The sequence below is a fragment of the Patella vulgata genome, chromosome 6, assembly GCF_932274485.2.
Source record: "Patella vulgata chromosome 6, xgPatVulg1.2, whole genome shotgun sequence".
Taxonomy (NCBI): Eukaryota; Metazoa; Mollusca; class Gastropoda; family Patellidae; genus Patella; species Patella vulgata.
Genome location: NC_065884.2, coordinates 44,143,322 through 44,169,033, shown reverse-complemented (window position 1 = coordinate 44,169,033; position 25,712 = coordinate 44,143,322). Strand labels below are relative to the sequence as shown.

The following is a 25,712-nucleotide window of genomic DNA, read 5'->3' as shown; positions in this document are numbered from 1 at the left end:
TGGGATGAGGCCACGTGATGTAAACAGGACTAGCGCTAATCCCAACCCTAGTCCTAACCCTGGACCTGGTCCCGGACCTGGCCCCAATGCTTATCCTAACTCTAACCTACAATCTCTCCAACCTTATTTACATCTCAACGGCATTGACAGAAATTGAGCTGGCCTTAACAAATAGATTTAGCCGGAGGGCTCATTAACGCTCAGCTTGATAGTCTCGGTTGTCATAAGTGAATGGATGTATAATCAATAGGCCTGATCATCAAGTTTAACAGATTTCTTTGCGCATACGCAATGATGTAAACTCAAGTTTTCTAACCATATTTTATCAACAAAATTCCAGGTATGAGAAATTAATAATTGGATTATAATTAAAGTTGACAAATTATATAGAGGTGTGACACGCACCTACTTTGGAAAACATAAGCGTTTCTTATCCCAGTGTGTTCAGATTGAGATTCAGCCGTTATGTGAATCTGTACATGACTTCCACTCCAATTTATGTGGTTTTTAGGGAGATCGACTGATGTATTTTCGACCACCAGGACAGGTAATTTCGTCAACTAAATTTCAAAATACATTTTCCAATTGACTGTTTATCATATTGATACATTCTAATAATAGCATGGTCGTAATATCCGTGTTCTTTCTTTTTAAATGACCTTCATCAATAGCGAATCCATTTTTGTAAGCCAAAACAATGCCTGAACTGAAGTTTGACAGCTCACCAAGCCGTAAGAAAGAAGACGCCATTTTGCGAAACTGAAAGTTTGACTTTTCAAAACTTATATCATTTAAATTGGAAAACAGTGCAAATACAATAACAAAAAAAACCCTGTTGATATAAATATGTTGCCCTGCAAACCCATTTTGTGTATCAATACGCCGTCAGATAATTATGACTATGTTTTTCATTATGAGTATGACTAATAATAATAATATTTATATAGATTATAGGGTAGGCCTAATGTTAATAAGTACTAACGACTAGTAACGTTGCCCTTCCCATTTCAGGGTGCATTCCATCCCATGCTATATCCTCATATCCCCCCACGTCTGTATTTTTTAGTGTGTAGCGTCAACATGCAATATTGTAGCATCAACATGGTCTCTGCTATAATTGTAACATTGATGCTTTGCTCAAGTAAAAATACTTAATGATAATAGTCCCAAACAAATAATTTTTTAACACATAGTATCATGTGACATAGGCCTAGGACTACCGCACAACCGGTGCATGTAGGCCTATTGTCATAATTTGAATTGAAATAAATGCTTCTTCTATCACAAACAATGAATAAATATATATACTAGCAGAATGCCCGGCTTCGCTCGGGGGTCATAACCCCGGAAGTGGTAGACTAACGCCACCTGGCCTATGTTACTCCCTGGTCCGAGCTACCCCTATACCCCAAATTGCAGACTCGGGGCAGACCTAGTGTAGCCGCCAACCCCGAACAGTCCGGGGGTCATAACCCCGAAACCGGAAGTGGTAGATTAACGCCACCTGGCCTATGTTACTCCCCGGTCCGAGCTACCCATATACCCCAAATTTCAGACTCGGGGCAGACCTAGTGTAGCCGCCAACCCTGAACAGACAGACAGACAAACGACAGTCACAAATATTAGTATAGAAGATGAATCATTAAAACAGTTACTGAACAGTTTCTCTTTGTGGTAATGTTTTTTACATTTTCTAATCAACATTGTTGTGAAAATGAAATGAAATGGAGTTTAACGTCCTACTGTTCTGCTCCTAACCTGGGCTAATGAAGATGGGCATACGCCATACAGTGTGCTATGAGGGAAATTTTGCCCGGACAGCGGCACTACGGCCTACTCTTATATCAAATTCCAACTGCCAAGGGATCTTTTACGTGCATGCCAATGTGTACACGGGACCTAGGTTTTTCGTCCCATCCGAACGACTAGACAGCTTTCCTTGTCAGCCCCTCCGTCCTGCATCACTGACAAGGGAGAACCACGCCGGAATATCTGAATGAACTTTCTCGGCCAATGCAGGGATCGAACACAACATTGTTGTATAGTGCTCAAGTGGCCATAACGTTACCGACATAAAATCTCGAGTAGCCATTGGATTTTTCAAATCATAGAAATATATGGTAAGGTTTCACTATTATTTGAATGTGGATTAGGTTATAAAGCTATATGTTGTACCTTTTGGGGCCAGATTACTTGAAAATTAAGGAAGATATACAATATAGGCCAGTATCAAATGATTACAAAATCTTCTCAAAGGAATTCCTTAGAACCTTCCACTACTTTGGCTGGAGGAAAGACGGAAGACATCAGTAGCAACCATTTCTAAGTAACAAGTGCTGTGTAACCCACAAACAATTTATAAGCTTACATAATTCTGTTGTTGTTAATTTCAACAATATTACTACTAACCTAGGGTTTACGAGAACAAACTCCTCATGTAACTTTTGAAAATTTGTGTTGCCTCAAAAACTCAATTAAAACTTGGTTTTTTTTTTGTTCTTTTCAATCAAACTGAAATGAAAATTACATGTTTCAAAGCTTATCCAATATTTATATGTAGGTGTGTGATACATTTCAGTCACAAGGGGTTGAAATAATCTGATAGCTTGAAGACCAGAGCTATAAATGTCAGCTATCTTGTAAGAAATGTCAATCTTGAATCTTGCTCTATGTTGAAGAAAGGGAAGGTTTTCAAAATTTGGAGAGGACGAATAATGATCAGCAGCTAGGACTACATGTCCTGTATGTTGAAGTATATTGTGTAATTTATGTCTATCAAAGATTTTTTCACTTTATTAAAGCAACTAATTTGAATATCTTTCTCTCTTTTGCAGGTATTTGAACTATTATGAATTTGGAATATCACAGTCACAGTTCAGTGAGTTCCCTTCATGAGCAAACTGAACAGAATAGCAATGTTTATCCCTATGACAGAAGGGCAGCTTCTCCAGGATCTATGACAAGGTTCACAAATCCACAAATGTCTAACTATCAGAATTACCCAAGAGGACAACCGGCACACTATACTGGCTCACGAAGTCCTAGCTTAGATTCTAGAGACTTTCAGTCGAAGCCTTTAAATGATTATGGTACAGTCAATGGAAGGTATGTATCCACATCAAAATTGTAATTCAAATACTCACTAAATTTAGATTTATAGCCTGTGATGATACATGTACCACCTGTATGTCAACCATTTGTCCATAGCCTTTTTATATGCAGTATTCAACTTCTTCTCTGGAAGCACTTGAAAGATTTCAACCAAATTAAACATACATTATGCAAGAGCTAAATCTGCCAATTGCATGTCTTTCTTTAGGCCTGATATGTTATCTAAATCATTAATTAACTTATCCAGATCATAATCAACTCTCGATGGCATCGCTAGCCTGTGATATTTACTGGATTAGAACCCGGTTTGCTGCTTCTGATTAAATAAAAAAATGGATAATCGAGACTATGTTTTTTATCGTACCGACATCAATAATGATGATCGAGGCCAAGGTCGAAATTTCAATCGCTTAATCCTCGGTTCATAGTGGATCCATTTGATTGAAATTTTCAGCAAATTGCCATTACATTATCTAGTTTTTAACTATTATAGTGAGAACTGCCAGCTCTTTATCTAATCTCCCATATTAGCATTTAGCTATTTAAAATTCTGTATGTCCATGTAAAATGTTGGTCATTTGAATTATTAATTAAGACCTTTGTTATGTTATGATGTAAAATAGACTGAAATTAATAATATGATTATTTTTCTTTCATCAGGGATGCTTCCTATCCTGGAAGTCGAAACAGTTATCAAGGTCTCTCTGATGGTCAGTCATATCCAGTTGAAACAAATGATGAATCTGGAAACTATAGTGATCACAATACATTTAATACATATAAAGACACATATGGAAATGAACAAACATTAGAAAGACAATATGATGATCTCAGTTTTTCAGAGAGAGAGCATGTTAGTGATCATAATGACCCGTATTATAGTGGTACTGGTCAGCCGCTATATTCTGAAACAGATGGTTATCCAAGTGAAAGAAATTATCAAGATGCACCATATGATCCATACAGTAACCGTGTGGATACAGATACACTTCCAGCGGTAAACAACTATGAAACCCACGAAGACTTGTATGTTATTAATGCAAGATATGCCGACACAGACCTGGATGGTCCAAATTATAGAAATAGTTATTCTAAGGAAGAGAATCCATACAGCTCTACAAATTCACCCCGGTTAAGAGGAAGTTATTCATCAAATAGACCAGATGATCACAATCAACAGGGTTACAATATGGATTCTCTGCATGGTAATATGGATGCCGGTCTTCCACCAATGAGAACTGATCCATTTGCTGATGATCCATTCCGAGATGGTGGCAGTGAATCTAGCTATAGACATGACGTGAGGCCTTTAGATGAACACAGTTATGAGAGAAACCAAGATAAATATGGTAAGCTCAAATGTTAACACCTTTATAGTTATAGTTATAGTTATATACATGTACAGTGTTCATGAGACAAATAATCCTATTGAATTTCAGTGATTCCTGATAATTACCATCACAGTTATTGCCCATGATCAGTTTGAAAAATATTGTACAGATCTTGTCATTCCAGAGACTAATTTTATCTGATTGAATCTGAATTTCCATTCAACCCTCTTAGAATTTTCCAAGGAAAAGGACACCAAATATGGGATTTTGAATCTTATGGTGATAAGGAAATAGTTTGAACTCAATATTTAGAAGCACTGTAGTTTCAAATAAAGTTTGAGGATTGGGGTAAGAAAATCGGATAATAGTAATGTTCTTACTTATATCATTTTATACACCCATGTTGAAATGTTTATGGCCCGGACAGGTCATCAATTTCATGTGTGGCTATTTACTGTTTTCTTATTCATTATTATTATAATCAGATGCATTTGTTGCAGCTCCAGCCCATTTGGAAGATAACTTGCCTCCATACGAAGAAGAGCCTTATAACTCCAACAGGCCTCCATATGAAGAAGACCCATATATGTATAACTCCAGCAGTCACCATGATCCAGTTTCATATCAGGATCAAGACTTACCCCATTATAATGATTACATGGACTATCCTGGGGAAACTAGACCTTTTTACCCGGAGACAAAAGAAGAGGCCAACAAACTTCAAGCTCCTGCCAATGATTATGATTACTCTGATGGGCGACGTACACCTAGTGATAGTGGTAGACCAGGTAAATTTTAGTACAGGGTAATTATAAAGTAGTCAGGCAGTATATATGTAGCGGTTGGTTTTATTGTTCATCCGTTGGATTAGTCTGTCAGAAATTATTTTAAGGAGTTATTCTTTTTCAGATTTTAGTGTCCCATTATAAACAAAATAATATTGGCTGTTATGCAATTTAACTGCTCTGGACATATGTTTCATAGCCTGGCAACTTATCCATAAAATTTAATAATAATTATAAGAAACTAGTTTCTCGAGTTGTTAGTATACCATTAATAGTAATATGTGTTCTGTTAAATTAATCTTTTAAAAGATAAAATTTGAGTTCAAATTTTTCATAGATTTTAATATTTACACATTGTTAATGTGCAAGCAGGTTAGGTAAAGTTAATCCCAGGAAGTTTTTCTTACCTTTTTTGGTCAAATCTCAGTTTGCTTGAAGACTATATGAAGTTATGTAATTCTTATATTTTACTTCTACATATTATGGGATTTGTTCCTCATTGAAATTGATTCCTTTGGAAATATATTTCAGGTTTTCCAAAATGGAGAAACCCAGATTTACAAGAGGTAATAGATTATTTGAATGATGAAGATGATGATGTGAAAGCCCATGCTGCAGCTTACCTACAACATTTATGTTTTATGGATGATGATATGAAAGCTAAAACCAGGTAAATTAGGATATAACCACTTCCTGGGGGACATGGATCATTAGAGACCCTTGCTTGCAAGTAAATAATTTTAATACTGATATCAATTTCAAGTGTTTAGTGTAATCTAATATTCTTTAAATTTATACATAATATTTATATTTATTTTTGAAGAGGTCTTGATGGCATCCGCCCTTTAGTTAAATTACTTAGTAATGATTTTCCTGAAGTTCATAGAAATGCTTGTGGCGCTCTCCAGAATTTATCATATGGTAAAGCCAACAATGAAAATAAAGTAAGTATCTTTTCTTGGATATTTCAGAAATGCATCTTAATATTTCAGTAATCTGACTTGCATATCTTCTAAGCCCTGTAGAAATCTATCTATGTATCTTGGTAAATAACAATAAATCAAAAGAAAACTATCAAACCAGGTATTAAAACTCTAGATAAAGTGCATCAGGACCCTGTTTCTCAAAATCTTAACTAAAGTTAAAATTCAATTTTAGTACATACTTCAATTTTGATTGGCTAAGCACTAAAATCAATCTAATATTTATTATCCAATCAAATTACTAAAATTTGGATTTTATCTTAATTAAACATGCATTATGCAAGAGCAAAATCTGCTTATTACAAGTCTTTCTTTAGGCCTGAAATGTTATCTAAATTATCAATTAGACTTTAATTAACTTATCCAGACCATAATAAACTCTCAATGTCAAGGCTAGCCTTCGATGTTGGCTGGATTAGATTCCTATATGCCGCTAACGGCCACTGATAATTAAATCAGAAAAAGTGGATTATCGAAACTATGCTGTTTATATTAATGATTTAAGTAATTATGACCGAGACTATGCAAAAATTTCACCCGCTTCTTTCTCGGCTCATAGTGGATCAATTTGACTGAAATTTTCAGCAAATTACCTTTACACTATCTAGTTTTTAACTATTATAGCGAGAACTGGCATCTCGTTATCTTATCTCCCATAATGTATCTTTAAAATTTTGTGAAACAGGCCCCTGTTATATAGGGTGTTAAATTGACAGAAGGGCAAAAAACAGCACAAGTGTTTTTCTGTTCAGTGTAATAAATTTTAATTATCATTTGTTTTGCAGAAGGCAATAAGAAATGCAAATGGTATACCTGAGTTAATTCGATTATTAAGAAAAACCCAAGATGAGGATGTGAAGGAATCAGTAACAGGAATATTGTGGAATCTTTCATCTTGTGAGGTATAAAGCTGCATTATTTGTATTAAACATTCTAATACTGAGTTATAAATAAATATGTGACCCTATATCATCCTTGCCACATAAAATCCTGGGGTTGAAACCACACACTTTACTGAATAACAGACCTTATCATCGAAATATACTGAAATCCAAATGCCGAAAAGAATGAACCTTTCCTTATTGCACCTGAAATGCGAAATTGCTTCCCTTAGTAACAATGAAATAATTTCCCTGTTGCTTCATATGTAAAAATCCAGTACTGACATTATCGTGACTATATAATTAAAATCCAAGATATCTGTGCGCTTGTTCGGCCATCACGCTTCGTTGCCGCAATCCACCCCCACATATGGTTGCAAATTAACCAGCATGACCCTGTGAATGGTTTAGGCCATCGAATTTGGGTACCCGGGCAAATTCAGCCTGGGCCCCGAATGAATAGTGCTTCAGTGCTGTACTCAACCCTCACTCAAGTGGTATCAAGTTAACCAGCAAGAACCTGTGAATGTTTTTTTTTAGGTCATCAAATTTTGGCCCTGATAATCTGTTCTGATTATACTATGCTGCCTGGACAAGTTTTTGATGGCGGTTGTATAGTAAATGAATTAAAAACTGGTAATTTCATATTAATTCAGAAGACCTACCTAGAAGTAGAACTTATTGGGAGTCAATTATTAGGGCTATGTTACTTAAACTGTCAATGTGTCTTTGATAATATTTTTTTTTAATTACAGGATCTAAAGAAACCAGTGATTGATGACGGAATGACTGTATTAGTTAATAACATTATAATACCTGGCTCTGGGGTGGATAGGGTTGGTGCCTTACCCTACCAAGATCATGATTCATGGACTACTGTCTTTAGAAATGGTACTGGAGTAATCAGGTTAGTTTTGAATATGGGTGTATCCACTGCAATGGTATCTTGTAGTTGAAGCTTCACACAGGTCTGATAAAATACTTTACTGGGTTGTAACACCAAAGATACCACTCTAATTTATCATATATCTATTAAATAAGCTATTGTCGGAACTGTATTTTATACTAATTCATGTCTGCTCTCAGGGCCGAGTTATGAGAAAAAATCTATTGTGTTTTAAACTTGAAAGGAATTGATATTGATAAATTTTGTTCAGATCTATCTGACTTCTCCCAGGTAAATGAACTTACACATTATATAATAAAAATGTCTACTTGCTTGGCATGCTCCTGTCTCTCAAAAATCTCAGATTAAATGTCCCATGATATAATGAACAGATAGATACATCTTGCAAAGGGGTTTTGCCTATGTGCAGACAGACAATGAGATTAATTGTGACTTAAGTTCAACAGATATTTTGCGATACTGAAACAAAACAATCAGAGTTATTCGTCACGCTAAACATGATTACAGAATACAGAAATGATTCATTGATTGGTAAGGAATACAACACCAAGTTTATACCAGCATTTGAAAATGCTAAAGAAATTTCTGACTCAATTGGGAACTATCTTGTTTGTCAGAAACATATGATGTGACAGGACGCAGCTCATATTCTTATTCGTTACCTGATGTCAAAACACAAGACTGTTCAAAATACTGCAGCTCAAATATTCAGTCGCTTACCAAGGAGCACTCATTTTACTCCAGAATTCAAAAAATCTGTGCATTGCATTTAAAGGACTCCTTATCTAGCAGATCATTTATCACCATATTCTTTTGCATGCATACTCTTGTTCTCAACAGGAACCCCTTCAAATTCTAAAATATGAACTCAATAGTGACTGTTTATGGAATTTGTTACCCTGAATATTAAACAAGCATCCAGTCTAGAAACCTTTAAGAACTAAATAAAACGCTATTCTATTTATGGACTAAATGACACATAGACTTTGCTGCACCTTGAGAGTGCATACATAGTACTAGGATGGAACTGTACTTGGTATAAATATACATATATTTTATTACTAATATTCCTTTTCAGTCCACCAGCTAATTTCATACCTTCTGTCCATGACCTCTCATAATCTGTTAACTTTTTACATAATTTTGGATTTTAACCAAATTTTTTGCTTGTTTCCTGCTTATTCAGATTTGCTCAAAAAAAGTTGAGCAAACCCATAGGAAGGGTAGGGGGAGATTGTGTAACTCAAAAAAGTAAAGTTTTATTTCAAGTATTTCCAACTTCTTCTCTTGCTGGATTTCAACTGAATTTGGTATACCAGTAGATACTCTGTTCAAATCTAATGAAGCTTTTCAGTCCAATTGGGTCAGGTTGTGTCAAATTTAGTTATTTTCATACTTCATCAAATTTTTCCCCATTGGAGGAATTTCAGCCAAAATCTAGTAGGTATGCTACTAAAATGCGCTTAATCAGATTTGTTACGATGACATTGATCGGTCCCACATTTTTCATTTCCCTTCCTGAACAGCTTCCAGATTTTAATAAAACTTTGGTATACATTCTTTTGACTCTTGCTATTGTCCCCCGCCTTTCAAAGAAAGTGGGTTCGTCCGTCCATCTGTCTGTCCATCCGTCCATCTGTCTGTCTGTCCATCACACTTTCCTTCTAATTGAGCTAGTTCATACTTGGTGTAAGTGTTTATAAGGTCAATGCCTTGATAGAGTTCGAAGATGAGCATTTTCTGCTTTAGGGTAAGCAGAGATATTGAATTTGATTGGTTGATGCTTTTGGACACGATAACTTTAGTTCTAATTAAGTGAGAGTGATCAAATTTGTTGTATAGTTTCATTACATCAATACCTTGACGAAGTTCGATAATGAGCATTTTCTGTTCAGGGTAAGCAGAGCGATAAGCAATTTGATTGGTCGAGACTACCTTGATCAGGTTCAAAGATGAGCATTTTCTGCTCCGGATAAGCAATTTGATTGGTTGATGCTTTGCGACACAATAACTTTGGTTCTAATTAAATGAGAGTGATGAAACTTGGTGAATAATTTCATCACATCAATACCTTGACTAAGTTTGATTATGAGAGCATTTTCGGCTCAGGGTAAGCAAAACGATAAGCAATTTGAGTGATAGTGGTGAAACTTTGAGTATAGTTTTATTACATTAATACCTTAACAAGGTTTGATGCTGAGTATTTTCTGCCTGGCAAGGTAGAGACTTCAATCCGATTGGTCAAGACTTTGGAACACAATAACTCTCCTAATTGAGGTAGAATGTTCAAAATTGGTGTAGGTGTCTATTACGTGAATGCCTTGACATAGTTCGTTCATGCACATTTTCCATTAAGGCTAAGCAGAGATGAGCAGTTTGGTTGGGTTAGAGCGATGAAACTCTGAGTATAGATTCATTGTATCAATACATTGACTAAGTTTGATGATGAGAATTTTCTGCTTAGGCTAAGTAGTGATAAGCAATTTGATTGGTCAAGACTTTGGAACATAACAATTCTGCTTTTAATTGAGCGTACGCGCGCTGCATCATAAAGTCTGTCATTGAGTCGGCTGGCGTGGTTTCGAATCCCCGATTGTACGTCGCAAGGAGTAAGGTGGCCTGTCCAACCTCGTGGGTTTTCTCCGGGTCCTCCGGTTTCCTCCCACTGCTAAAGACCCCTACGTGCAAGCGAATTATGTAAATAAAATTAAACCATATGTTAGTTCCGAAATGACCTAGTTTGTGTTGAGTGGACGTTAAACCCCATTTCTCTCTCTCTCTCTTTTAATTGAGGTATAGATGACTGATGTTCATTAGGCGAATGTCTTGACTGAGTTCCATGATTCCCATTAAAGCTAAGCAGAGATAAGCAATTTCTTTTGTCGATACTATGGGACAAGATAACTTTGATTCTAACTGATGGAGAGTGATGAAACTTAGTGATGAAACTTAGTGTATTGTTTCACTCACTACCAGGTACTGCAAAACCTGAGTTTGATAGTGAACATTTTATTCTTAGACTAAGCATAGATAATCAGTTTGATTACTCGATACTTTTGAAAAAGATAAATATGTAATTAATTAATATGTTAATAAGTGTCATCTGGTATTTTTTGGATTTCGTCGGGGGACATCAACCTCACTGTTGACTTGTTCAATTTTGTTCAAATAAACAGAGGGGTTAAAAAGCACCAAATGGTGATATTTTCGCACAATTATTTTCTTCTACTGCAGAACCACTTGATAGAAATTCAACCAAATTTAGTAGGTATGATGTTGTTGAAATGGTGCACATTTAAATATTTTCAAATACAACTATTATAAATTACAGTTCTCTTTTGATCTTTTATGAAATTTTGATTTAAATGTTCAGCTTGTTAAATGGATTTTTATTGATTTCTGACAATTACTCATGGAGTTATTCCTCTTGATTTACAAAGTCTTATAAACACTTCCAGAATTAACTAGCTTTGATTATTTAATCTATTCAAATCACTAGAGATCTCAATTCTCACTAGATCTTTAGGACATTTGAATAGATTGTTCACATCATGCCTGTCTTAAAGCAGTAAGATATGTTAGGTCACTGAATACAATTTAAAATAATATGCCTAAATTATCTCTGTCTGAGCTTATCCACAACCCTTTCGTTATTTAGTTCAGCATTTGAAATCTTTAAACAAACTGTAAACTGAAGTTTTAATAAGATCTTTTTAATGTGATAAATTATGCTTTTTACAGTAATCTAATTTTTTGTTAAATTTCTGAACTTAAAACTGAACTTTTTAATAAGCTATTTTTAATATGAAAAATTGTACTTTTAAACTAATAATTTAATATTGTTAATTTTTATTTATTATTCATTATTTGATGTGTATTGTTTGTTATTGTATTGCCACTATTAAAGCTGGATTTTCGGTGCATTATGAATTGTATTATTATTACGTGTTTCGGATCTTCTGTCGAAACGTATTGTTTCGCAAGAGGTTTTTTTGACAAATTTGGTCAGAAGTTGCAGCCAAAACTGTGCATGGTGAAAAAATTCTGCCGGTGTAGATACTGTTGGCCTCCGTGCAACTAAATATTAAAATTAAATTTGGGTCAGGAAGTGTTTTACGGTTGGGACAAAAAATAATCTTAGATTTCCCTTTATCTCGGTTATTTGTAACGGATCTTTGTCAGGTTTTCATTTTTGGATTCTTTAGACGAATCCCATAATAATTCATGGTGTAACTTGATTGTTGACGTGACAAGGCATGACCTGACATGACCTAACGTACGAAAACATGTCAGTACTCCTTCAGAGTTCTAGTTATTAATTTGTTTGTTAATTGGTTAATTAGTTTGTCATCTTGATTTTCTAAACCTTCTAAATCCACTAGATTTCACAATAACAGTCAAGCTTTTTGAAATTTAAGGAATGTGAGCTCAGCTGGTTATGAAGCTAGGAAGAAACTTCGTGAGTGCAGGGGCCTTGTAAATTCTTTAATACATACATTAAAGCTGGCTGCAGACAGTAAGGATGTAGACAATAAACCTGTGGAAAATGTTGTTTGTACACTTCGGAACCTCTCCTATAGAATTCAAGAAGTACAAGATCCAGACTTCTATAAGAAGAGATACAATACCTTACAGAGAATGGAAAGGGGAACAGAGAAGGGTAAGTATGATGTCTGTATTTTTATATGCCATGAACATTGGAATGTATAAATGGGATAAGATTACATGTACCTTGTTTTCTTTATTTGTCATTCAAAAGGAAAGAAAATTCTAATCTTGATCACCAATAAAATGAATATTCAATGTTATTTAATAGTTTGCCACGTGACTCTCCACCGTCTTAAACTCATGCAGGCTTGTTTTTGCCCGAGTAGATAGTCTCTCGTGCACATCGTTCAAAGATAGTTGTTACCAAACTCGTTTTTTCGGTCAATATTTATTGTTTTTTTTATAAATCAGTCTATTGGCTAAATTACAACGCGTTGATTATAACTTGTTGATTAAAAAGTCAATCAACTTACTTATCAATTACAATAACAGTCATATCATGTGGTTCATAATTCGAGTAATTAGCACATTTAACGGTAATTTTGATAACCCGATAAAAAAATAAAACAAGCATTCATTTTATACACATGCTGACAGAGGGTTAATTTTGAATATTGTTGTTATTATTGAAATATATGTCTTTATTCTAATTGACAGAGTAATGAAACCATGGTGTATATAGTTTCATTGCATTAGTACCTTGGCAGAGTTTGATAAGCAGAGTGATGAGCAAAATGATTGCTCATTGCTTTATATTGAGTGGGATCTATTTATTTCTGAACTTTAGGTAGGGGATATGAGCCTCACTATTCACTTGTTGTTATTTTAAAAAAACAGCAAAAATTTATTTATTATTTTTTGGGGTCTGTTTTTAAGATGAAAAATCTGGTTGTTTTGGTGGAGGAGCTGTTAAGAAAAAGGGACAACAGCAGAAAGGAGACAATAAAAATGGTCCTAATCAAAGGTAGGCATTGGAAAACTTACTACATGTAGCTATACCATTTTCATCTCATTTCATAAATATTGGAGTCAAATTATGACATACAATGAACAAGCATATTTTCAGCCGTGTGAAATTTCAAGTCATAAATTTGAGACAGATTTGCCAATCTGTAGTAGAGGTATAGATGGTTTAAGATTATCTACAAGGTGTATTAATGCTTAATACAGTTCTCAAAAGTTAGGACACACATGAACAATGTATAAATTTGTAGACAAAAGCTATCGTCCAATCTGCTTGAAAATTTAAATGTTAAAGGATGATGCCTATCAATAATTTCCTTAAATTAATTCACTACCTTATTTTCACTAGCAACAAAAGTAATCATGCATTAGGTTTGAAATTTAAATGCTTTGTTCAGATCAGATTAGAGAAACAAAGAATTCTATTAAATTTCATAAATTTAAACCAATGTCCATTAATCATTTCTAAAGTTATGGCCCCTTGTAAAATCGTGTTATTTACACCCTACTCCAGCCTAGTGCGGGTACTATTAAAATGGGTTCGTCTATCTGTCCGTCTGTCTGTCCGTCACACTTTTTGGGACCCAATAAATAACTCTTCTTTTTGAGCTAGACTGTTCAAACTTGGTGTAGGTGTTTATTAGGTCGATGCCTTGATGGAGTTCGAAGATGCGCATTTTCTGCTTAGGGTAAGCAGAGATAAGCAATTTGATTGGTTGATGCCTTGGGACACGATAACTAAGTTCTAATTAAGTGAGGGGGATGGATGGCCGAATGGTTAGCACAGGCGCGCTGAATCATAAAGGTGCATCATTGAGTCAACTGGCGTGGTTTCGATTCCTCGGTTGTATGTGACAAGGAGTAGGGTCGCCTGTCCAACCTTGTGGGTCCTCCGGTTTCCTCCCACTGCTAAAGACCCTTACACGCAAGCGAATTATTGAAATAAAATTGAACCATGTGTTAGTCCCGAAATGACCTAGTTTGTGCCCCACTGTTGGCTTGTATGGTATTGTCTATTGTGCCACAATAATTGTAGTTAATGTGTTAAGTAGAATGAATTGCTTTTGTATATAAGATTAATAATTGTGTATTTAATTATTTTCAGTAATTATGTCAAACAGCTTCCAGCAGTAGCACATGAATATAAAGCATTATGGGGAAATGAAGTGATACAGAAATATTTATCACTCATAAAGACAACTTCTAACCCCATCACTCTTGAAGCAGGAGCAGGTGCTATACAAAACCTTGTAGCATGTGATTGGCCTGTAAGTTTATTTTATTTCTTATATCTGTATCTCGTTTCTTATAGGCCCACATTGAAATGTTGTCATATCATATATTGTTATCAGTGTATATTTCTGATTCTGTTCATGAGCCGAAGAAGTCTCTTAATTCCCAATAGTTTCTGACAAATGATTACCTGTGCATAGAGGCTAATCAAATTTTAATTATTTCTGACAATTGTTACTCGGATTGTTGCCCTTGATAAGTTTATAGTCTTTCAAAGCCCCCATTATCCACAGCCTTTGTTAAATTCAGTCCTTCATGTTAATGAAATCATGCGGGAACCATAAATTTATTAAAAAAAACTCCTGCCATTTTCAAAAATGAGAAAAAAGCTCTCGTAAAAAAACTTTTCTTAATTATATGTTTGCTGAATATGGTAGTGTCAGAATTATCATCATGGAAACTGATAGGTCGAATGTATGCCGTTTGAAAATAAACAATAACGGAAAGTAGTTTATTAACCTAAATGTTTAGGAGAGCAATTTAGCTAATTTGTGGGCGGCTTATTTATTTTTATATGCCCCTTTTCCTGTGGACGTATATTGTAAGCGCACCTGTCCATTTGTAAACACTCTACAGGTCACAATTTTTAACCAATTTCGCCGAAAATTAAAATATAGGTTTATCTCCCAAAGATCTCGGTTCCTTTCAGTATTTGCATGTTTTCAACTTATGGACAATCTAGAGTTCACAACTTTTATTTGATTTTAAAAAAGTTCATTTGTCACTGTTAGTGTTACACCGTAATTACAGTTTATGCAAATAGTGTTAAAACATGTAATACCAAGGTTGTGAACCATCTAAAGGTCACAATTTTTATCAGATTTTGATGAAAAGATCTCGGTTCCTTTCAATATTCGCGCATATCGGACCGTAACTTCCAGGAATATGGCGCCTTTTTGCTTTTTTAGGTTTTTCTCTATCCATCTCTTGCAAAATGTGTGGCATATCTTGCTTGGCAACTGCTTGTTCTAATATTAATTTATCTTCAGCCTGCAGTAGAAATAAGAGCTAATGTGAGAAAAGAAAAGGGGTTGCCTCACTTGGTAGATTTACTTGCTTTTGAGAATGATAGAGTTGTATGTGCCTCAGCTACAGCATTGCGTAATTTAGCTATAGATGAAAGAAATAAGGAACTAGTTGGTAAGATTTAACTTTTTAACTCATCATTCCAGATGGAATGTGTTGAACCAATTCTAGCATTATGTAAGATTTAAATAAAGAGCTGACTGTTCTTGTTATACTAGTTTAAAAATTAAATGTATAAATAATAATTATAATCTGTGAAGCCAGAAAAAAGACATGCAATAGGCAGATTTAGCTCTTGCATAATGCAAAGATTTTTGGGATTGTCCATAAAGAAGGCATTTCTAGTAATTACAGATTTATGGCAAGATACAAAGCTGCTGGTAGGTACAATTTTCTTTACCTCTAAGCCTTCATTTTCAACATTCCAGGTAAATATGCCATGAGACAGTTAGTTAGTAAATTACCCCAAGATACCCGTCATTCAGAGTTAGTTCCACCTGATGATACATTGTGTGCTGTTATAGCCACCTTGTATGAAGTTGTGAAAAATAACCAGGACTTTGCACAGTGAGTTTTTTTATATGAAAACATTGAAGTGTGGTTGGACACTGCTGTTATTACCCATGTCTGTCCTTCCACTTATCCATCATACATAATTTGTTTTGAACTCTAAAGGGAATACATATTTATCCCCGAGGCAACCATCATCTGGAATTTCATTTCAAATGAGAGAGAAATCCCATACCATACATACAGGGAAAGTTTTAGAAATTTGTAAATATTTGCATTAAGCAATAAACTTATAAATATTTTATATGGATGAAATTTATTTCATTCATTTAAAACTGAATCTATTTTTAAATATCCTCTTCAAAAAAAGTAGGGGAGATTCAGAAACAATTCAAAACTACGGAAATGCACTGCTGTTTTTATTAGAGGTAACCAGTGTATGTTAATAACAGGCCAATTGCCTACACATGAACATAAACAGTTCATACGGGCGGCTTATCTCACGGCCCCATTTAACTCGCAAAGAGATACACCGTCAAAAGTGAAAATGGACATTTTTGATTTTTGTCTTAATAATGAGTAATTGCTCCACCAATCCTCAGACATTCAGCAATTTGTTGTGGCATGCTCCTAATCAACCGTACAATCACGATTTGGGGCAATCTGACCCACTCCTCTTGAGTGCCACGGCCAATTCTTGCAGTGTTTTCAGTTGACGTTGATGAACACGTCTCCCTATCAAATTAAATGTAACACTTATGCAGTAAATCTTATGCAAGAACCGATAAGGAAAGCAAATATGCATAGATAAACCAGCACGTGGCAGTTTCCATCAACCCTTCCTTGAAGTGACAAATTTGACAATGAACCCCTCCCACGTGTATGGCGCTATTGCATGTCGCATGTGCAGCTTAGTGGTTCTGTTGAGGCGATAAGTTCTTCATCTGTGAACATACTCTCAAAGCATGTCAAATGTCCATGACTATTTATCATATCACAACCTGCATAGGTATTTGCATTTCAATATCCCCTACTTTTTTTGAAGAGTATATAAATCAAACCACAGTACAGAGAAGTAACTCTAGCGACATACATGTATTTCATGTATTCACAAAATAAAATAAAAAGATTGTGAAAAAGCGCAATAAGATATTTTAAGTTAGTGGTAGTTTTAGTAGCATTGGGTAAATCAAAGATTTAAGTTATTAATATCATGTTAATGTTACTTTCAAAAGAATAAATATGAAAAAACATATGTGGACTGCTAGGATGACTTAGCTGCTGGGATGTATGTCATTGCCTATATAACCTGTCTTTGATTATGTTGTAAAATCCAAGGGTATGCTTTTAAACATTTATGTAATAACGAAGTTTATTTGTCGGGTGAACAGTTTTAAATCGACCTAATTGGAATGAGCGCATGTTACCTGTCAAAGTACATCAAGATTAAGAAATGAAATGCCAAGAATAAATGAATGTATATTCGTAAAAACTGTTAAATTTAGAATTGTAGTGTATCATCAAAAATACAAACATTCCAGGTAAACATCTATTCTGTTTCAGCCATGTATCATTTTCTTTTTTAACAGGTCACTGTTTACAGAAAATGGTGTTCCAAGATTAATGTCAATTACCATGTCAGAGGGAAAATACCTTGCTCGTACAATTAAATATGCTTCAACTGTAAGTATATATCCATCACTTAACCCTTTACCACTTGGTGCATGTAAATATTGACTACTCCATTAGAGAAAAGTGATATATTGATACCGGTACATCCCTGAACTGACAGAAACGGTTCGAAACTGCTGTTCCTTAAACTGTCTCCTCAAACCACCTGAGATATGTGAATAGTTTTCTGTATTATAAGACCATTTACTAGTTCGTAAGGAGCCCTAATAGAGCTGATTGGTTCGATCTAAGTGCTAAATAGTTAAACAGTGTTTGTCCCATGCCCTTTATCCATTGTCATTCTGTAAGCTGAGGGTTGTCCGTCTGTATGTCTACACTTATTATCTGATCTTTGTGTAATTTATAATATTTGATATTATTTTAGTTATAAATGTGGTAAATATTTTGTTATTTTACAGTCCTGAACAGTTTTGAAATAGAACATCACTGAAAAAGTCAAAAAAATTTTCCACAAAAAGTATAAATCAAAATTTCCATAAAAAAAAAAATGACCTTTCAAACCAATTTTGAATCTGTAAAGAATTTCGTAAATTTAGTGTCTTTTGGTTAACATGTCTGCATACAGAATATGCAAGATGAGGATACAAAGAAGCAAAGATAAGAAATTTTAATGTCTTTCTGTGGTCTGGATTGAAAATAAACCAATGTATTGTCTTGTTTTCTTTACTTGAAGGTTTTACGAACAATGTGGCAGTTCAAGGCATTACATGCAGAATATGCAAGATTAGGATACAATGAAGCAAATTTTATATCTGCATCAGCATTTCCAAGGTATGGTCTAGAATCAATAATAACACATAACTATTTTTCTATTAGATTATACATTTTTATACGCCCACATTTTCATGTGGACGTATTATGTCGTCGCCCCTGTCCGTCCGTCCGTCCACAATTGTTTGTGGACTCTCTACAGGTCACAATTCTTATCCGATTTTCACGAAACTTGAAATATAGGTTTATCCCCAAAAGATCTCGGCTGCTTTCGATATTGGCATGTATCGGATCGAAACTTCATGGATTATGGCCCCTGATTGTACGAAAAATCACGATTTTAGCTTGTGGACCCTATAGAGGTCACAATTTTTATCCGATTTTGTTGAAACTTAAAATGTAAGTTTATAACCCAAAGATCTCTGTTCCTTTCGATATTCGCACATATCAGACCGTAACTTCCTGAATTATGGCCCCCCTGATTGTACGAAAAATTGCGTTTTGGGCTTGTGGGTCCTATAGAGGTCATAATTTTTATCCGATTTAAAAAAACGTATTATTATATCACCGTTACACCCTAATGAAGGCTGAGTACAAATTTCATGAAAATCGACCCAAAATTGACAGACAAAATGGCCGCCGTTCGTTCTCAAATAGCGTAAAAATATGGTATATCAAGGTTGTGGACCCTATAGAGGTCACAATTTTTATCCGATTTTGTTGAAAATTGAAATGTAAGTTTATAATCCAAAGATTTCGGATCCTTTCGATATTCGCACATATCGGACCGTAAATTCCTGAATTATGGCTCCTGATTGTATGAAAAATCGCGTTTTTAGCTTGTGAACACTATAGAGGTCATAATTTTTATCCGATTTAAAAAAACGTTTTATTATATCACCGTTACACCCTAAGGAAGACTGAGTTCGAATTTCATGAAAATCGGCCCAAAATTGACAGACAAAATGGCCGCCGTCTGTTCTCTGATAGCGTAAAAATATGGTATATCAAGGTTGTGGACCCTATAGAGGTCACAATTTTTATCCAATTTTGTTGAAAATTGAAATGTAAGTTTATAATCCAAAGATCTCGGTTCCTTTCGATATTCGCACATATCAGACCGTAACTTCCTGAATTATCACCCCCCTGATTGTACGAAAAATTGCGTTTTTAGCTTGTGGATCCTATAGAGGTCATAATTTTTATCCGATTTAAAAAACTGTATTATTATATCACCGTTACACCCTGAGGACGACTGAGTTCGAATTTCGTGAAAATCGGCCCAAAATTGACAGACAAAATGGCCGCCGTTCGTTCTCAAATAGCGTAAAAATATGGTATATCAAGGTTGTGGACCCTATAGAGGTCACAATTTTTATCTGGTTTTGTTGGAACTTGAAATGTAAGTTAATAACCCAAAGATCTCGGTTCTCTCGATATTTGCGCATATCGGACCGTAACTTCCTGAATTATGGCCCCTGATTGTACGAAAAATCGTGTTTTTAGCTTGTGGACCCTAGCCTATAGAGGTCACAATTTTTATTCGATTTAAAAAAACGTATTATTATATCACCGTTACACCCTAAGGACGGTGTAGTTCGAATTTCGTGAAAATTGGCCCAAAACTGACAAACAAAATGGCCGCCCTTCGTTCTCAAATAGTGTAAAAATATGGTTATCAAGGTTGTGGACCCTATAGAGGTCACAATTTTAATCTGATTTTGTTGAAACTTGAAATGTAAGTTTATAACACAAATATCTCGGTTCCTTTCGATATTTGCGCATATCGAATTGTAATTTCCTGAATTATGGCCCTTGATTGTAGGAAAAATCACTTTCTTTTTAGCTTGTTCTCTATCCATCTCTCGAAAATGTAGGCGTATCCTGCCTGGCAGCCGCTGGTTTTTGTTGTGGGCACTCTAGAGGTCACAATTTTTACACAATTTTGATGAAACTTTATAAGTTTATTATCCAAAGATCTTAATTCCTGGATTATGGTCCCAGATTGTACAAAAAATCCTGTTTTTAGCTTTTGGTGCCTCTAGAGGTCACAACTTTTGTCCGATTTACAAAAACATTTAAATATTTCACTGTTACACCATGATAAGGGTTGTACGCAAATCTGATATATCTGATATAAAAAAAACCTGTTTAAATATATCACCGTTACACACTAATGATGGTTCAGTTCAAATCTCATGAAAATCGGACTGAAACTGCTTGACAAAATGGTTGCTACTTGTACGCAAATAATGTAAAGATATGTAATACCAAGGTTGTGGACCCTCAAGAAATCACAGTTTTTACGAAACTTAAAATATATGTTTATATCCAGAAGATCTCGGTTCCTTTCAATATTCATGTATATCGGACTGTAACTTGATTATGACACCTGATTGTACAAAAAAATCACTTTTTTTTTTAGCTTGTTCTTAATCATCTCTTGCAAAATGTGAGTGTATCTTGCATGGCAACCGCTGGTTACTCGACATTTCATTTTTAACCATTTCCTATAATTATTCTTGAGAACACATCGAAGGCTAACGTTTTCAACCGATTAAGTGCATTTTTAACGATTTCCGATAATTAGAAAAATCTTGTGGTTAAAGTTATCATTCGATTTACTTTAATTTGGTACACAGTGTTTATATTCATGAGATTAAGAATCTTATTGATTTAACAACTTTTTAATAGTATTATTTTTTTTTATTTCAGACCAGAAGGGAAAGGTTACCAGTCATCTAATGTTGTGAAAAGTCCAGCTGTTAGTAACCAAAGTACCCCATATAATACATTAAGTCGAGGAATATCTGCTCAAGGTTATGATGACAACACAATGTCGCATGGTCCGGTTAAGAAACTCCCAACCAACATTAATTCACCCTATTATGATGGCTATCATTCAATGTCTAATAGTAATTCAGCTTTGCATAAAGGTATTTATTGAATTTCTTTGAAAACATCAAATCCTTTCCAATAGCATGAAAAGATAAAATGCATAAACATTTCTTGTGCAAAAAATAAACAAAATACTGGTATTTATATTTCATGACAAAATTTCATAAAAAAAATAATTTGATTACAAATGGAGTAATTGCGCCAGCCTCCATGCAAAAATTATAATTAAAAAGTGTTATTTTTAGATAGTAATCTAAGTATCAGTAATAAAAACAAAATATGGAGGTTGATAATCTAAGTATTAAAAACAAAATATGGAGGTTGATAATCTAAGTATTAAAAACAAAATATGGAGGTTGATAATCTAAGTATTAAAAACAAAATATGGGGGTTAGTAATCTAAGTAATAAAAACAACATATATATGGTTCAGCTCAATGTTGAAAGATAGAAAGGAAAAATGTTTCCTGTATTAAAATTAGAAATCTATGAGTGGCGAGTAGCCATCCCAGACTTCTCTCATGAAACGACTAGTTTCATTCAGTTCATACTCATCAGGTTTAATTAATTGATGCTGAAACCATTTGGTAACTTACAGATTGCCATATCAGTTTTATGGCATTGTCCATTCTTGCAGCCATGTAGATAATGTATTAAATGCTAACTTCTTTTCATCCAGTGAAGTAAATCAGGTCACAAAGATTTTATAGAATTTATATATCTACAATGGTTTTAGATACAAATGATAATTATTAGTTAACCATTTTATACATAGAATGAAATTTTGATATGGTTGTCTATAAATATAAATCACATTATAGCAAATGTTTTTTTTTTTTTATGAAAATGTATAATTTTGAGAACCTAAAAAATCATTAACTTAGGTATATACTCTTAAGTATATAAAAATGATATTTTTCAGATTCTCATGTGCATTCTGGCAATGCAACACGGGTAAGACATTTATTTTTATAAACTCAGATTTTAATGTTTTCGTATATAATATCCCAGGGTTCTTAATCCATTTTGAAACAAACCCGCTAGAATTGGGCTAAATGAAGTACCAGTAGGAAATAGATTAATAGATTCCATACCCTTTAACATTTCCATTGGTAATTTGTTATGGGAATGTTGTGTTCTAATGTATGTGATTACCACAAAAATAACAACACATTTTACATATTTAATTCACGTACATGTCAGTAATATTCCAGAATAATTTACTGTCTTTGTTTATTCAATGAAACGTTTCATCAGTCAATCTAAAATATTAGCTTTTTCTACTATTGCCGGTATCCGAAAATACTCTAGCCAAAATAAGCTGATACGGCACCATGGTATTTCTTCATAACACAATTTGTAGTATTTGTTTATCACGTAACTTGCAAAAGTTTTTATTCATTCGTCGTTGATAGACAGACGGCACAATGACCATGTGACAACCGTAATTGAAATTGCTTTAAAATAAGTTCCGTACGACTATGCCATTTAGAATAATGACATTATTTTTAAAATTAAGCCTCAATCAGCATGTGTATAAAATAAATAATCATAACATTAAACGCTATTCAAAACTGGTTTATTGACCTAATACCAATGCAAACCCTGTTTTTTTGTTCCTCGTACAAATTGGCTAGATTAAACATCAATCGGCTAAAGCCAACAAAAATCAACCGATTAGGAACAGTGTAATATCCCCTTAAGTTATGCACCTTGATTATGAGACATTATAGCTATGCTTCAAACAACAAATTTCTAATACTCAGAATTTTGAAGTGTTCATATGTTGTCTATTTGTGTTGAACTTCATTCTATGGAATAATTTTAGCGGTTGTCATCTATCTATGCCAATGTTACTTACAATACTATATTTATTTGCTAGGGTGGTGATATTCCAATGTCAGATTTAGGGCCTTCAGCAGGTTATGTATATACAGATGAACACAGGGTTGCAACACCAGTTTTATCGAATTTACCACAGGTAAGTAAGAATAGCAAAGCACTGAATAGTATTACAACTGGTGAAAACAAAGACCGTCTGATTTCTTACAATGTTGGTGATGTGGGTCTTTTCAGTGGGTTTGTGTTATTGGTTTTTGTATTAATGCGTTGTGGGTTTTCCTAGACTTACCATTACAGCATATCCTAACTAATCCCCATTAATCCCTAGTTGAGTTTACTGACTGCAAGGATGCAACAATTCCTTACAAGACACCTATCTGACCCTTATATATGAGAAATACAGAGGTTTGTAAGATTCTATATGTTTGTTGATAAACGTTTTATAGTTTATAAATTAATAAAGATGCTGCTACTTTTTAAAGTTAGGCAGTTTGATTATCATTATTACATTATTTACTTTAAATTTCTTTATTTCAGATAAATTATCCAGATAATGGTAGAAATATTCCAAACTCTGAACCCTTATATGCACAAGTTAATAAAGATAGACGAAGACAGGATAATTATGATCATTCCATTCCATTAGATTCTGATGGAGCAAAGACAGCAGGGGGTGCTGACTCTTGGGTCTGAATATTCACTCAGTAACCAGCAATAAAAAAAAATGTTATTGATAAATATTTAAGGCAGCCAAGTTCTATGATTAGCCATTTCTTGTTTTAAAAAATGAGAAATAAATTAATTACTAACAACTATGATTAGATAAAGTCTGATATTATCATGACAGCTGTAATTGTAAAAATTTTATATTTTTATTTTGTACATGAACGAGTTTGTACCATTCATATTTTATTCAACTTTGTTATATACTATGTAAAATAAGATTTTAACTAACAGTTTTTATAAGCTTATATTTAACTGCGGCAATATTGCCATCAATCCTAGCTAGGACACACAAAAAGATTCCATCACATAAAACTATTAACCAACTTTTGTAAGTTATTTGTTGTGGAGAATATTAAAATTATGTGGCCTTGATCATTATATTAGTAGGAATCTGTTAATCTAGTATGTAAATTAGGATTTATTAATCAAAATTAAACCTACAGCACTGTTCCATTAATATTTATAAGTCCACATTCAACAAGGTTATAACTTCCAGAGTTATTGCCTTTGATTACTTTGTAGAACCTTGTGATCGCTCCCATCCATGATAAAAAATTATCCGTTTGAAATTTACAATTTCAACCATTTCTGTTTGGAGTTTTGTAGATTTTTGTCAACCTGCCAATGATATTTTACAGGTTAAAATTTTACTTTTTATTCACTTAAAGATTTACAACGCAACAACCATGTGGACGGATTTTTAAAAAATTGGCTGCTGCGGGAGAAGGTTTCATTCACCTGGCAACCTATATTTATTAACAAGGCCGAATTTAGATGATGTAAATTACTGAAAGAGTCTGAAAACAATCAGAATCATATTTATTTTTACTACTTAAATCAAACTTTATAGAGTGCACTAGGAACTTATAATAGTGTTTCTGGTAATTTCTAAAGATTCTGCATGTTACCAGCCTGCCAAATCTATCTTGTTTATGATCATGAGATGAAGAAGCCTATGATAACTGGAACCGCTAAAGTTATCTAATTTCCAGTACAAATTTTGTTTATGTTAGTGCTATGTCGAACAAGAACTAATGATCTATCAAATTTTAATTATTTATGGATTTTTGCCCATGCTTCCATTACCCACCAAAAACATGTGACCACCTTTCTGAACTGCCAGGACTAAGATATGTTGAATCTTACTTTTTATGAGACTGCATAAACGATGTATTATCTTCCTAGACCTATATATGCAGTCTAATAAAAAAGCAAAAACTATTCAACAGTTTCATGGCCTAATTGACCATTAAAAGTAGAAAGGAAGGTGGCCCAAATGAAATTCAAAAGTTCACCTTATATTAATCATGCATTAACCCTGCATTTATTTTATATTAGTCAAACTTTCTCCAGAGAATGTTTCACATGAATGTATTTGATCAAAAATATGGTTATTACATATCACAACATGGTTATCAATTGGTGTATATAATTTACATTGATTTAAATGCTTATTGTATTATACATAGTTTTCTTTTATTTGATAAAACAATCTAACTAAACCAG

General features: G+C 34.0%; 1 protein-coding gene across 2 annotated transcripts; it reads left to right on the top strand.

Moving 5' to 3' along the window:
* The first annotated feature begins 216 nt into the window (after positions 1-216).
* LOC126824748 (catenin delta-2) lies at positions 217-25,712 on the top strand. 2 transcript variants are annotated; one of them, XM_050554102.2, is made up of 19 exons: positions 217-340; positions 2,835-3,105; positions 3,772-4,460; positions 4,943-5,230; positions 5,759-5,897; positions 6,051-6,171; positions 6,996-7,112; positions 7,847-7,998; positions 12,417-12,658; positions 13,423-13,510; positions 14,615-14,777; positions 15,792-15,942; positions 16,257-16,395; positions 17,928-18,021; positions 18,704-18,801; positions 21,457-21,677; positions 22,561-22,592; positions 23,521-23,619; positions 24,018-25,712. In XM_050554102.2, the coding sequence occupies exons 2-19, from the start codon at positions 2,849-2,851 to the stop codon at positions 24,171-24,173; spliced, it is 3,246 nt and encodes a 1,081-aa protein (XP_050410059.1). In that variant the 5' UTR covers positions 217-340; positions 2,835-2,848; the 3' UTR covers positions 24,174-25,712. The 2 variants fall into 2 exon arrangements, with proteins under 2 accessions (XP_050410059.1, XP_050410060.1); XM_050554103.2 differs by lacking the exon at positions 217-340 and adding an exon at positions 347-547.

Excerpts from the sequence above, each read along its gene's own strand:
- LOC126824748 (XM_050554102.2), top strand. The coding sequence starts at position 2,849 with ATGAATTTGGAATATCACAGTCACAGTTCAGTGAGTTCCCTTCATGAG. Across the intron at positions 14,778-15,791 it reads TTGTAGCATGTGATTGGCCT|CCTGCAGTAGAAATAAGAGC; the intron begins GTAAGTTTATTT and ends ATTTATCTTCAG. Across the intron at positions 23,620-24,017 it reads TTTTATCGAATTTACCACAG|ATAAATTATCCAGATAATGG; the intron begins GTAAGTAAGAAT and ends TCTTTATTTCAG.